Source organism: Chlorocebus sabaeus, chromosome 6 (genome assembly GCF_047675955.1).
Source record: "Chlorocebus sabaeus isolate Y175 chromosome 6, mChlSab1.0.hap1, whole genome shotgun sequence".
In the NCBI taxonomy this organism is placed as follows: Eukaryota; Metazoa; Chordata; class Mammalia; order Primates; family Cercopithecidae; genus Chlorocebus; species Chlorocebus sabaeus.
The window spans coordinates 53,857,166-53,871,555 of NC_132909.1; the positions used below are offsets into that span (position 1 = coordinate 53,857,166).

Sequence of the window (14,390 nt, forward strand, 5' to 3'; positions counted from 1 at the left end):
CTCACCCCTGTAATCCTGGCCCTATGGGAGGCCAGGCAGAGGATCACTTGAGGTCAGGAGTTCAAGACCAGCCTGAGCAACATACAAAGACCCCCCCCCCCATCTGTAACAACAACAACAAAAAAAAACCAATAGCAGGTTTAGCCTAAGACCTGACGCACAGTCGGTATCTGATGAAAGCAAGCTGTTATCATTGTTTTTGCTTTTCATTTTCTACCCTGGGCTCCTCTTAAGACTCGGTCTCTCTTGTTTCTTGGAGGTCAGGTTGCCAAACTTTTCCAGGACTCGAGTCTGGGAAGCACCGTTAACATCCTCGTAACTCGCCTCATCCTGCTTACAGAGGACCAGGTGCGGGGGGCTCCCTCCCCTTCCCCTTCCCCTTCCCCTTCCCACCAGCAGGTCTTGCCGTCCCCTGGGTGGTGGGCGCCCACGTACTTCCCTCTGTCCATCCCCAGCCCACTCTGGAGATCACCCACCATGCCGGGAAGTCCCTGGACAGCTTTTGTAAGTGGCAGAAATCCATCGTGAACCACAGCGGCCATGGTAATGCCATTCCAGAGAACGGTGTGGCTAACCATGACACAGCAGTGCTCATCACACGGTGAGGGGACAGGAGAGGTCTAGGACTGAGGCTGAGAAAACAGGTGGTCCAGGGAACTGTGAGAGTCCAGAGATCACTTCTGCTGGGGTCGGGAGGAGGAGGGAAGCTTGGGCCGCCCATGAGGGAGTAGGGATGGGGAGGGGCTGCTTAAGAATAATGAGTAAGGGAGGTTTGGGGCTGTTTGGGCACTGATGCCCTCATTCACTCATTCTCTCACCCATGCATGCGTGCATTCATGGTCAGTCACTCCTGTATGCAGCTTCAGGTGAGGGGCAGATGGCGCCTCCAAGGCAGGACTCAACCCCCAGAGTTGGGCATGGTGGCATCAGCAGGGCTTAGGGAGACAGCCCAGCCCCTTCACTGCCCCCTTCTCCTTTTACAGCTATGACATCTGCATCTACAAGAACAAACCCTGCGGCACACTAGGTATCCGAGCCCCGTAGGTTTCAGGCGTCTATGAAGGCAGTGGGCTGGGGTGAGACCTGGCAGGTGGATGGGGCCAGCCAGCACCATCCTGAGCCTCCCAGTCCCATCCCCACATGCCCATCTTCCCAGGCCTGGCCCCAGTGGGTGGAATGTGTGAGCGCGAGAGAAGTTGCAGCGTCAATGAGGACATTGGCCTGGCCACGGCGTTCACCATTGCCCACGAGATCGGGCACACGTGAGGCCGGGGCACACAGGAGGGGGAGGACGGGAGGAGCTGGGCGGGTCCCTCGGCGCCCGGCAGAGCCGACACCCCTTTCCCTAGATTCGGCATGAACCATGACGGCGTGGGAAACAGCTGTGGGGCCCGTGGTCAGGACCCAGCCAAGCTCATGGCTGCCCACATTACCATGAAGACCAACCCATTCGTGTGGTCATCCTGCAGCCGTGACTACATCACCAGCTTTCTAGAGTGAGGATGCACCTGCGTGTCCCTCAGAGCGCATCACACCCATGGTGGGGCAGGGTGCACGGGAGACGACAGAAATCAGGGCTGCTCCCTGGGACCCCCATCCAGCCGGGGCTCCTGAGCTCTTGACTTGTAGCCACCTAGCATGACAGTTGCTTTTCTCTCGAGGCAGCTCGGGCCTGGGGCTCTGCCTGAACAACCGGCCCCCCAGACAGGACTTTGTGTACCCGACAGTGGCACCGGGCCAAGCCTACGATGCAGATGAGCAATGCCGCTTCCAGCATGGAGTCAAATCGCGTCAGTGTAAATACGGGGTAGAGAGAGTCTTCCTGCTTTCCTTCCTGGGAGGGGAGGGGGCCGCTGGGGGCGGGGGAGGGAACTCCACCAGGGCACCCAGCTGGGAAGTGGGGGGGCGGTGGGAGAGCCGGGAAGGGGGATGGGGTGAGCCCCCATGGGGATCTAGGAGGACAGAGGTGCATGGAGTGTGCAAAATATCCTAAGCAATCAGACAGTGCTTGGGAACAAAACTGGGGTCCCCTGCTTCTCCAGACCCCTGATTTGAGGGGAGGGCTGGGCTGGGGGCCACCTTCTCTGTCTGGTACATCAGACCACCTGTGGGCTACAGCAGGATCAAAGTCTCAAGACCTCTCATGGGCCAGTTTTTAACTAAACATCCAGTCCTGATGGAAATAATTTCCCTGGGGATGAGCTATCTTCCCTACTTGGCAAAGAACTAGACAGAACCTTCCAGGGACTCCCTGTCTGGAGGAGCTCTGAGCCTCCTGACCTCTCCCCACTCTTTCCCGAGGTTTAGACTCCCAAAGCCCTATTCGTGCATAGAGAAGGGAGTTGGGGGTAGAGGGTTCCACTCCCAGCTCCTCCCAGGAAGCTGAAGACCTACTGGCTTCCTGCTTCAGCCACCAGCATTCAGCCGCGGTCTGCTCCTCCTCTCCCCACCTGCCTCGATTCCCTAAATGCACCCCTAAGCTCCTCAAAGTCTCAGCCCTAGGGGCCCAGGCCCAGCCCTAGTTCTTCACACCCTCACAACTCAAAGGATCAGAGTTTTTGTGATGCCGTGTTCACGAAAAGCAGAGGGCAAGCAGCTGCCAAATTGCCCTCCCTCCATTCCACTGCACGACAGAGACAAACCCTGGAAACATTTCTTTTTTTTTTTCTTTTTTTCTTTTTTTTTTTTTTTGAGACGGAGTCTCGCTTTGTTGCCCAGGCTGCAGTGCAGTGGCCGGATCTCAGCTCACTGCAAGCTCCGCCTCCCGGGTTTACACCATTCTCCTGCCTCAGCCTCCCGAGTAGCTGGGACTACAGGTGCCCGCCACCTCACCCGGCTAGTTTTTTGTATTTTTTAGTAGAGATGGGGTTTCACCGTATTAGCCAGGATGGGCTCGATCTCCTGACCTCGTGATCCGCCCGTCTCGGCCTCCCAAAGTGCTGGGATTACAGGCTTGAGCCACCGCGCCCGGCCAAAATTTCTATTTCATTGACATCCCACCCTTGAGCCCCTCCACCCTAACTTAGCTGGCAACTACAGCACCCTCTAAGGAATTCCTAAAGAATTCTGAAGCTAATCCTCACCATCTGCTGTGACCCAGGTATCCTAACAACGATCGTGGTATCTGACGTTTACTGAGCTCTCACTATGTGCTAAGCATGTGCTGTGTATCATTATCTAAACTCCTGACAATCCTATTAGCCCCCAAGTTACAGAGAAGGGGACTGGGGCATAGCATAGGAAGGGTGACTTGTCCAAGGCCACAGTTCAAGACCATGACAGAGCTGGGATTTAAATAGATCTCTCATGACTCTCCAAATTTTACAAAGGGGCAAGGGAGGGGAGGAGCTGTCAAAACATCAAGCTTGGGCTGGCACTGGCTATATGTTGAATTGAGCCTGCCTTTTAGTTTTTGAAGGAACATCTTTCAGGCCCTCTTGACAAAGGGGGATTTATTTATTTCATGTGACCTGGTTAATATATGTAAAGGTTCAGCCTAGTGCCTAGTCCAGAGATAGCAGTGGTCATTGTTACCCCATAATGGCATTGGTGCAAGTCCTTTCTTATCTATCTTGTCACATGCCTCATAGCCATTTATATAGGCAAGGCAGGCATTAGGCTGCCCATCTTGTAGATGAGTAAACTGAGGCCCAGAGAGGGGAAATATGTTGCAGGTCAATAGCAGAGTTGAGGTCTCTGCACAACTCAAATATGCCACAGTGCCTCCTTGTGGAGAGGAGGCCAAAAGCAGGGCTGAAATCGTTCTCTTGAGGTGTCAGAAGTGGGATTGCGACCGGGCTGATGTAATATTTTTAGATATGGCCAGGAGGACACAGGCTAAGTTTTTAGCTGAGAAGTGTCCTCTAAAAGGCAGAAGGCAGAGACTCTAGAGGACCTTTGAGTTAGAATGTGTCTGAGAGTAACTCTTCCAACTTCTCACGTATGTACAAGTATCTCTAAGGGGCTGACCTAGGAAGGGTCCTTTCCAATGGCCATTGATTGATCCAGTCCCACAACTGGAAAGCTTACAAGAATTGGGTTCAAAGAGGGGATTACACTTGATAATTACAGAAGGACCACCTACTTCTTCTTTTTTTTTTTTTTTTGAGATGGAGTCTCGCTCTGTCGCCCAGGCTGGAGTGCAGTGGCATGATCTCAGCTCACTGCAAGCTCTGCCTCCCAGGTTCACACCATTCTCCTGCCTCAGCCTCCCAAGTAGCTGGGACTACAGGTGCCCACCACCACGCCTGGCTAATTTTTTGTATTTTTAGTAGAGACGGGGTTTCATCGAGTTAGCCAGGATGGTCTGGATCTCCTGACCTTGTGATCCGCCCACCTCGGCCTCCCAAAGTGCTGGGATTACAGGCGTGAGCCACCGTGCCCGGCCAGGACCACCTACTTCTTAAAGGAAAGATGGTGGGAGGTTGCTTAGGATGTGGGCCAAGAGGGTCAGAGATTTTGCTTCACCTTAACTCAGTGGGGCTTCTCCAGGGGTATTAACCTGGACTTTAAGGGTCAGAGTGAGTCCCTGGGACTGGTCCAGCCTGTGCAGGATTCAGACGGGAAGAAGGTGGGGATTTTTCACCTGGAGGAAGACAGGAATGTCCCACACAAACCTAATTTGGCATTGTCCCCTCCCAAACTTCCACCCCTCCCCATAGCTTAAAAGTGTTGGGGGCTTCTCCAGTTTAGATGGGGGAACAAAGAGAACCAACAAGCTGGAAAAATACTAGAGTTGAGGCCTTTGGCCTAGTCATCATCCAGGCCGATTTCTCAGAACCACTACTTTCTCTTCAGCTACTTTGCCTATCCCATAAAAGAACCCCAAATACTTCCTGTTCATTCCTCAGTAGGTCCCAAGATTCCTTCCAGAAACTCAGAAGGCACCAGAAGCTGAATTGCAAAGTTCGTTAGAGCACAGACTCTGAATTAAAGAGCTGGGTTAAGCTCCAGGCTACTCCCTTAGTAGTTGTGTGACCTCTAGCAAGTGACCTTACCTGTCTGAAGCTTGGTTTTCTCCCAGTAAGATGGGGTAGTACTGCCTAAAGAGGTATATGGCATGCATAAGGTGTTCCATAAATGGAGCTTATTGGCAGAGGATAAGTCACAGGCCATGCCCCGCAAAGGGATGCATGAAGACCCACTGAGAGCCAGGAAGGGAGTACGATGCTCTCTGCTCCGGGGCCGGCAGTGAGCCGGACATCTGGGTCCTCCCAAGCCGGGCGGGCTGCCCCAGGGAGGAAGGGAGTGGGGCGAGCCTGAGCGGGCGCCTCGGCCCGCAGGAGGTCTGCAGCGAGCTGTGGTGTCTGAGCAAGAGCAACCGGTGCATCACCAACAGCATCCCGGCCGCCGAGGGCACGCTGTGCCAGACGCACACCATCGACAAGGGGGTGAGCGCCGGCCGGGGCCCCCAACCGGGCCACGCCCCCGATCCACCTCCCGAGTTGGCCACGCCCACTCGTCCTTTGACCTATTGTCTGCTCCCTCCCGTATTGGACACGCCCGCCATCTATACTCCCTCGGCTGCGGCCACGCCTACTGCATGCTCCTTCCCTCGTTGGCCACGCCCGCCACCTATGCTTCCCTCGGTTCTGGCCACGCCTACTGTTTGCTCACTCCGGCGTTTTCCACGCCCACCGTCTAATAATTTCCTCGGCTCTGGCCACGCCTACTGTTTGCTCTCCCTTATTGGCCACGCCCATCCCCTGTGCGGCCCTTGGCTCTGGCCACGCCTACTGCCTGTAGGTCCCTCCCCCGGCCTGAAGCCACGCCCCACCTCGTCTCCACGCTTATCGTGGTCCTGTCTACACCCCTCCCCGTTCAGCACGCTGTGCTCAGGCAACGCTTCTCGCTTGTAGCTTGTCTGTCTCCCAGACCACTCTCCTGCGTAACCTAAACCTGTCCCTATCTTCAGACCCCGCCTCTGCCCATCCCCTTCCTGCCCCATCCTGAAGAGGCTGAGATTTCTTTGGCTGGGGCCTGGAGTGGGGAACGGTGCGTGGGGCCCGCAAGTGTTCTCCGGGCTGGACTCACTCCTTCCTGTCTCCCCCAACCCAGTGGTGCTACAAACGGGTCTGTGTCCCTTTCGGGTCGCGCCCGGAAGGCGTGGACGGAGCCTGGGGGCCGTGGACTCCTTGGGGCGACTGCAGCCGGACGTGTGGCGGCGGCGTGTCCTCTTCCAGCCGTCACTGCGACAGCCCCAGGTCAGCCCTCAGGACCCCCACCCGGAAGGGCAGCGCAACCCCCGCCCCCATCTCCCCCTGCCTCATCTCTCTCCTATCCCACCACCCCTTCCAGGCCAACCATCGGGGGCAAGTACTGTCTGGGTGAGAGAAGGCGGCACCGCTCCTGCAACACGGATGTGAGTTCCCCCAAACCTCTTGAGGAGTAGGGGGAGGAAGCATTAAAAAAAGCTATCAGAGGCCTGGCACGGTGGCTCATGCCTGTAATCCCAACATTTTGCGAGGCCAAGGCGGGCAGATCACCTGAGGTCAGGAGTTCGAGACTAGCATGGCCAACATGACGAACTCTGTCGCTACTAAAAATGCAAAAGTTAGCCGGGCGTGGTGGTGGACTCCTGTAATCCCAGCTACTCGGGAGACTGAGGCAGGAGAATCACTTGAACCTGGGAGGCGGAGGATGCAGTGAGCCGAGATCACACCACTGCAATCCAGCCTGGGTAACAGAGCAAAACTCCATCTCAAAAGACAAAAAAAAAAGCTATCAGAGTGCTTCATCCGGACACCTGCTGCCTCCTAGGGAACCTGCAGCTGCCACCCCTCTCTTCCCTCCTCTCCCTAACCCCCACCACCTTCCCATCCCCAACGCCTCCTCCTTAAAGACCTGGCCCCTTCTAGCTCTCTTCCTCCTGCATTTAGACTACGAGCCCCCACCTGGAAATCACTGCTTGGCCCTCACAACCCCCTACCATCCAGTCTGTCCCCTCCCTTTACAGCCCAGCTTCCCCCGAAGAGTCCCACCCCTGCCTTCTGTCATCCCCCAAAGTTGTAGCTGAAGCTTCCTCTCACCAAACCCAGTGACAGGCATCTGTCCTCTGCTTTGCCCTCAGCTGACCTAAGACCACTGGTGAGCAGCAACAAGTTTGCTGGGGAGGGGGTGTTTCAGAGGGCAGTGAGAGCTTTGGACTTCTCAGCCTCCTATCTGGGGGGACCCAGGTCTTCAGAGAACCCACATGCTGGCACCTTCTATAAACCCTGATCCCTTCCAGACTTTCTCTCTCAAGAAAGACTCCATGTGGCCAGGCGCAGTGGCTCACGCGTGTAATCCCAGCACTTTGGGAGGCTGAGGCAGGTGGATCACCTGAGGTCAAGAGTTCAAGACCAGCCTGACCAACATGACAAAACCCCGTCTCTATTAAAAATACAAAAATTAGGCCAGGCGCAGTGGCTCACACCTGCAATCCCAGCACTTTGGGAGGCCGAGGCAGGCGTATCACCTGAGGTCAGGAATTCGAGACCAGCCTGGCTAACATGGTAAAATACCGCTTCTACTAAAAATACAAAAAAGTACCCAGGCGTGGTGGCAGTCGCCTGTAATCCCAGCTACTCAGGAGACTAAGGCAGGAGAATCGCTTGAACCTGGGAAGTGGAGGTTGCAGTGAGCCAAGATTGCGTCATTGCACTCTAGCTTGGGCAACAAGAGCGAAACTCTGTCTAAAAGGAGGAAAAAAAAAAAAGGCCGGGCACGGTGGCTCACGCCTGTAGTCCCAGCTACTTGGGAGGCTGAGGCAGGAAAATAGTGTGAACCCACGAGGCTGAGCTTGCGGTGAGCCGAGATGGCACCACTGCACTCTAGCCTGGGTGACAGAGTGAGACTCCGTCTCAAAAAAATAATAATAATATACAACAATTAGCCAGGCATAGTGGCATGCACCTGTAATCCCAGCTACTCGGGAGGCTGAGGCAGGAGAATCACTTGAACCCAGGAGATGGAGGTTGCAGTGAGCCGAGATCATGCCACTGCACTCCAACCTGGGCGACAGAGTGAGATTTTGTCTCAAAAAATAAAAAAGAAAATGAAGAAAAAAAACACGCAAGCGAGCAAGAAAGATTCCATTGTCTGGAACCAGAAACCCAGGTGTGTCCTGCGCAGCTCACCCCCAAACCTCTAATGCGGGATCCAGTCCTATCCCAGATGTGTCTAAATACCCAGCCCAGGCTACCTTCCAGGCCTAGTCTCACCCAGACCATCACAGCCTCCCTGCCTCTAGCCTCCCTCCTCCAGCCCATCCTTCTCTGAGCACCCCTTTTCTGCTCTGACTCCATCCCCACAAACCTGGTCTCCCTCCATCTCTCCTCCCCTGCCCCCAGGACTGCCCCCCTGGCTCCCAGGACTTCAGGGAAATGCAGTGTTCTGAATTCGACAGCATCCCCTTCCGTGGGAAATTCTACACGTGGAAAACGTACCGGGGAGGTGAGTGTGGGACTCCAAAGGCCGTGGGGCTGTGAAGAGCAGCTGTGGGAGTGTCCATCAGCCGGTGGATGAATGCAGCATCCCGGGGTCTGCCCTGAGCCCTGTCCCCACCCAGGGAGCCAGAGTACCCAGGATACGGTACCATGGGGGTTCAACTGGACGCTGGGAGCCCCCACTCCCTCTGCCCGAGCTGCCCATCCTCTTGGGTCTGGGGTCTGTCCCTCTTGGCCTCACTCCCCTAGGGAGCGAGGAAGGAGTTCCAGGGTGGCCTGGCCCGTGGTGTGACGGGGCCGTGCCCCCCAGGGGGCGTGAAGGCCTGCTCGCTCACATGCCTAGCGGAAGGCTTCAACTTCTACACGGAGAGGGCGGCAGCCGTGGTGGACGGGACGCCCTGCCGTCCAGACACGGTGGACATTTGCGTCAGTGGTGAATGCAAGGTGGAGGGGACTCCCAGGGAGGTGGAGAGGGGATGGGGAGCGGGGGTGGGTTAGGGGGTCGCTTCGCTCACCCTTTCTCCACGCAGCACGTGGGCTGCGACCGAGTCCTGGGCTCCGACGTGCGGGAGGACAAGTGCCGAGTGTGTGGTGGTGACGGCAGTGCCTGCGAGACCATTGAGGGCGTCTTCAGCCCAACCTCACCTGGGGCCGGTGAGAGCCTCCAAATTCCCTCCCACGCTCCCTGCATGGGCCAGCTGGCTGGGGGTGGAGCTAATCCCACTGCAGTAGCTCAGAACACTAACTCCTCAGACCCCAGGGGCCCTGTGGAGTGTCAGGAGTCCCCAAAAGTCCTGGGGGCTCAGCCAGGTGAAGTGGCTCAAGCCTGTAATCCCATCGCTTTGGGAGGCTGAGGCAGGAGGATCACTTGAGACCAGGAATTGAGACCAGCCTGGCCAACATGGTGAAACCCCGTTTCTACTAAAAATACAAAAATTAGCCAGACATGGTGGTAATCACAGCTACTCAGGAGGCTGAGGCACGAGAATTGCTTGAACCTGGGAGGTGGAGATTGCAGTGAGCCGAAATCACGCCACTGCACTCCAGCCAGAGCGAGACTCTGTCTCAAAAAAAAAAAAAAAAGTGTCTCAGGAGATGAGACCCTGAATCTCTCTCCTCTGCCTCCTGGAGGAGCTCCTGCCACGTCTGGGTGGAAGCGAGTGTCACTTTCTATCCTCCGTGAGCCAGAGGAGCTGGGGGAATGTTCTGTGCCAGCAAGGAAAGGCTTCCTATGGGAGGGGATATTCAGAAAGTGTTGAAACACCTTTTCCAGCTTGGGCTTTGGGCGAGTGAGAGAGAGCCCAGGGAGTGGGCAAGAGGGGAGGAGGCTCAGGAAATATCTGGAAGGCTGCACAAGCCGAGTGTGTCCAAATGAAGCAGGAGTAGGTTGCAGAGTGTGAGTTTCCTTCCCCAGGTGGCGTCCCATTGGGGTTTTACAATAAGCAGCCTGGTCACTGGCATCAAAAGTGAGACAGGCATGGTGGCTCATGCCTGTAATCCCAGTGCTTTGGGAGGCTGAAGTGGGAGGATCCCTTGAGCCCAGAAGTTTGAGACCGGCCTAGGCAACTCAGGGAGACCCCAACTCTACAAAAAAAAAAAAAAAAAAAAAATTTTTTGAGACGGAATCTCACTCTGTCACCCAGGCTAGAGTGCAGTGGCTTGATCTTGGCTCACTGCATCCTCTGCCTCCCAGGTTCAAGAAATTCTCCTGCCTCACCCTCCCAAGTAGCTGGGACTACAGACGTACACTACACGCCCAGCTAATTTTTGTATCTTTAAAAGAGATGGGGTTTCACCATATTGGCCAGGCTGGTCTGGAACTCCTGACCTCAAGTGATCCACCTGCCTAGGCCTCCCAAAGTGCTAGGATTACAGGTGTGAGCCACCACACCCAGCCAAATGCTACAAAATTCTTTTTGGGGAGTCTCGCTCTGTTACCCAGGCTAGAGTGCAGTGGCGCCATCTCGGCTCACTACAAGCTCTGCCTCCTGGGTTCACGCCATTCTCTTGCCTCAGCCTCCCGAGCAGCTGGGACTACAGGTGCCCACAACCACACCTGGCTAATTTTTTGTATTTTTAGTAGAGATGGGGTTTCACTGTGTTAGCTAGGATGGTCTCAATCTCCTGACCTCATGATCCGCCTGCCTCGGCCTCCCAAGGTCCTGGGATTACAGGTGTCAGCCACCACACCCGGCTACAAAATTATTTTAATTAGGTGGGTATGGTGGCATACACCTGTAGTTCCAGCTACTCAGGAGGCTGAGAGGCAGGAGGATCCTTTGAGCCCAGGAGGTCAAGGCTGCAGTAAGCTATGATCACACCACTGCACTCCAGCCTGGGTGACAGAGTGAAATCCTGTATTTAAAAAAAAAAAACTGGGAGGCTCATACCGGTAGTCCCAGCACTTTGGGAGGCTGAGGCAAGAGGATCACTTGAGCCCAGGAGTTTTGAGACCAGCCTGAGCAACTTAAGGAGACCCCTAACTCTACAAAAAAAGAAAAAGAAAAAGAAAGGTTTTTTTAGTTAGCCAGGTGTGGTGGCTCATGCCTGTAGTCCCAGCTACTCGAGAAGCTGAGGTGGGAGGATCACTTGAGCCTAGGAGTCTGAGGCTACAGTGAGCCAAGATCACTCCACTGCACTCCAGCCTGGGCAACATAGAGATCCTGTCTCCAAAAAAGAAAGAAAGAAAGAAAAATATCCCAACCCAACCATTTCCTAGCAGTCAAACCTGGTCAAGTTCCTTAACTTCTCTGAGCCTCAGTTTTGTCATCCCTAAAATGGGGATAATGAAATACCTGGTTCACAAGGGTGGGGCAGGGGTGCAGTCAGATGTGCATTTAGTGCAGAAACAGTTAGCTGTTATCCTCATGGGCCAGGAACAGGGGAGGCAGACAGGTGTTGGGGACATGCCAAGTGGGTGACATCTGGGCTCTGCTGTTCAGGGTACGAGGATGTCGTCTGGATTCCCAAAGGCTCCGTCCACATCTTCATCCAGGATCTGAACCTCTCTCTCAGTCACTTGGGTGAGCAGATGGTGGGGAGGGGATGAGGATTAGGGGTCAGTGGGGAGGGAGGTTTCAACATGTCTGGAATTCTGAACCCTGCACTGTCCCCCAGCCCTGAAAGGAGACCAGGAGTCCCTGCTGCTGGAGGGGCTGCCCGGGACCCCCCAGCCCCACCGCCTGCCCCTGGCTGGGACCACCTTTCAGCTGCGACAGGGGCCAGACCAGTTCCAGAGTCTGGAAGCCCTGGGACCGATTAATGCCTCTCTCATCGTCATGGTAACAGGGAGACTGGGGGCAAGGTGCAGCCTTTGGTATTAGAGACTCCATGCCATCCTTACGCTGACTGCCGCCCCTTCTTCCAGGTGCTGGCCCGGACCGAGCTGCCTGCCCTCCGCTACCGCTTCAATGCCCCCATCGCCCGTGACTCCCTGCCCCCGTACTCCTGGCACTATGCGCCCTGGACCAAGTGCTCGGCCCAGTGTGCAGGCGGTGAGTCCGGGGATGGGGGCAGCACAAGATACCTGGGCTGATACCCTCCTGATACCGGGAGGGGCTGAGCAGGCCTCTCACCCTCCCCCAGGTAGCCAGGTGCAGGCGGTTGAGTGCCGCAACCAGTTGGACAGCTCCGCGGTCGCCCCCCACTACTGCAGTGCCCACAGCAAGCTGCCCAAGAGGCAGCGCGCCTGCAACACGGAGCCTTGCCCGCCAGAGTGAGTGCCGCCAGGGGGCAGTGTTGCTCAGGGTGGGAGGAGAGTGCTCCCGGGAGTCAAGAGCAAGTGCTCCAGGGGGGTGGGGGCCAGGTTAGTGCAGGATCGGAGTGACAGTGGGCTGAGTGCTGCAATGATGGTTCTATAGGACTTATGGGGGAGTCCAAGGTAATAGTGCCCCCAAGGTGGCGGTCAAGGTTGCATGGCCCTGGAGTCAGAATGATGACGCTGCCTGATCACCCGCATTGTCCAAAGATTTATTTGCCCTTAGGGTAATGCACCTCGCTGCCCCCAGTCTGGGTGCAGGCTAACGATGCCCCAAGTGTGGAATGTGGAGATGCTTGGTGCCGGTATCCGTATGAGGCTGGGTGTTTGGAAGGGGAGGGTAGGCTATACTGCCCCCTGCTCTCGTATTGGGACCCCCCCTGCCCTGCTTACTCGCTCACACCCCTTCATCTCCTACAGCTGGGTTGTAGGGAACTGGTCGCGCTGCAGCCGCAGCTGCGATGCGGGAGTGCGCAGTCGTTCGGTCGTGTGCCAGCGCCGCGTCTCGGCCGCGGAGGAGAAGGCGCTGGACGACAGCGCGTGCCCGCAGCCGCGCCCACCTGTGCTGGAGGCCTGCCACGGCCCCACTTGCCCTCCGGAGTGGGCGGCCCTCGACTGGTCTGAGGTCAGCCGCCCCCTTCCTTTGCGCCCACTCCCTATGCAGAGAGGGGCAGGGACTGGGATGCCCAGGTGGGGTGTCCACGGAGAAGCCTCTGCGCGGTCTCCAGGTTAGCTGTCCCGTCCTCACTTCGCACTGGGGCAGCACCCTGAGCACGAAACGCCCCTTCCAACTGCAGTGCACCCCCAGCTGCGGGCCGGGCCTCCGCCACCGCGTGGTCCTTTGCAAGAGCGCAGACCACCGTGCTACGCTGCCCCCGGCGCACTGCTCACCCGCCGCCAAGCCGCCGGCCACCATGCGCTGCAACTTGCGCCGCTGTCCCCCGGCCCGCTGGGTGGCTGGCGAGTGGGGTGAGGTAGGAGGGTGCGCCTCAGAGGGGTGGGTGCCAGGGCAGGGGCTGCGGGGCAGCAACTGAGTGGTGCCCCCTCGCAGTGCTCTGCACAGTGCGGATTAGGGCAGCAGCAGCGCTCCGTGCGCTGCACCAGCCACACGGGCCAGGCGTCACACGAGTGTACGGAAGCCCTGCGGCCGCCCACCACGCAGCAGTGTGAAGCCAAGTGCGACAGCCCGACCCCTGGGGACAGCCCTGAAGGTATGTGGGTGACCAACCAGGGCGCGCCAGGAGGGTCCTGGCCAGAGCCAGCCACAGAGGGCATTGGGGGTCCTGACTATTCATCCTAGAACTTCTGGAACCTCTGAAATGCGTTGCTCTGTCTCTGCCAGGCAGTCCTTCACCATCTTCTCCCTGCAAGCATTTATTAAGTGCCACTGTATGCTGAGTGTTCCAGGCACCTGACCCTCTGTGCACTAAAACTTGTGTCATTTCCCCAGTCACTTTCATAACCTGTACCTATTCATCTCCACCTGTAGCACAATTTACTGAATATTTTTCCTTTAAATCAGTTTTTCAACCTCAGGCACTAGTGACATTTTGAACTAGATGATTGTCATGGGGAGTTGTCCAGCGCATTGTAGGGTTTTTGTTTGTTTTTGTTTTTTGGAGAGATGGGGTCTTGCTGTGTTACTCTGGTCTCCAACTCCTGGGCTCAAGCGATCCTCCCACCTCGGCCTCCCAAAGCGCTGAGATTACAGGCATGAGCCACTGTGCCAGCCTGTAAGATGTTTAGTAGCATCCCTGGCTTCTACCCACTGGGCACCAGTAGCAACCCTCTCCCAAGTTATGATAACTAAAAATGTCTCCAGACATTGCCCAGTGTCCCCTGGGGGGTCAAAATCGGTCACTTCCCTTGAGAACCACTGCTTGGAAGTATACACATTTTTTTCTGCCTAGGTAAAATTTTTTATTTTTTCATTTACCTTTTTTTTTTTTTTTTTTTTTTTTTTTTTTAAGGTGGAGTCTTGCTTTATCACCCAGGCTGGAGTGCTGTGACGTGATCTCGGCTCACTGCAAGCTCCGCCTCCTGGGTTCAATCGATTCTCCTGCCTCAGCCCACTGGGTAGCTGGGAGTATAGGTGCTCGCCACCACGCTCAGCTAATTTTTGTATTTTTCGTAGAGACGGGATTTCACCATGTTGGTCAGGCTGGTCTCAAACTCCTGACCTCATGATCCGCCGGCCTTAGCCTCCC

The 14,390-nt window shown here is 56.1% G+C and overlaps 1 protein-coding gene across 6 annotated transcripts in view; it reads left to right on the forward strand.

Moving 5' to 3' along the window:
- Positions 1-14,390, forward strand: part of ADAMTS10 (ADAM metallopeptidase with thrombospondin type 1 motif 10) — a 31,309-nt gene that overhangs the window by 13,303 nt on the left and 3,616 nt on the right. For 4 of the 6 annotated variants that reach the window (XM_007995134.3, XM_007995133.3, XM_037992478.2 and 1 more), the window contains 19 exons: positions 265-348; positions 456-601; positions 984-1,027; positions 1,157-1,262; positions 1,350-1,496; positions 1,666-1,807; positions 5,283-5,390; positions 6,058-6,203; positions 6,298-6,361; positions 8,331-8,433; positions 8,737-8,870; positions 8,957-9,080; positions 11,369-11,449; positions 11,544-11,707; positions 11,794-11,920; positions 12,012-12,141; positions 12,604-12,808; positions 12,981-13,157; positions 13,235-13,394. In XM_007995134.3, coding sequence (XP_007993325.1) covers positions 265-348; positions 456-601; positions 984-1,027; positions 1,157-1,262; positions 1,350-1,496; positions 1,666-1,807; positions 5,283-5,390; positions 6,058-6,203; positions 6,298-6,361; positions 8,331-8,433; positions 8,737-8,870; positions 8,957-9,080; positions 11,369-11,449; positions 11,544-11,707; positions 11,794-11,920; positions 12,012-12,141; positions 12,604-12,808; positions 12,981-13,157; positions 13,235-13,394 — 2,392 coding nt within the window. Of the gene's footprint in view, positions 1-264; positions 349-455; positions 602-983; positions 1,028-1,156; positions 1,263-1,349; positions 1,497-1,665; positions 1,808-5,282; positions 5,391-6,057; positions 6,204-6,297; positions 6,362-8,330; positions 8,434-8,736; positions 8,871-8,956; positions 9,081-11,368; positions 11,450-11,543; positions 11,708-11,793; positions 11,921-12,011; positions 12,142-12,603; positions 12,809-12,980; positions 13,158-13,234; positions 13,395-14,390 lie in introns of those variants that run through there. The other 2 variants (XM_007995135.3, XM_073016995.1) reach the window with 2 other exon arrangements.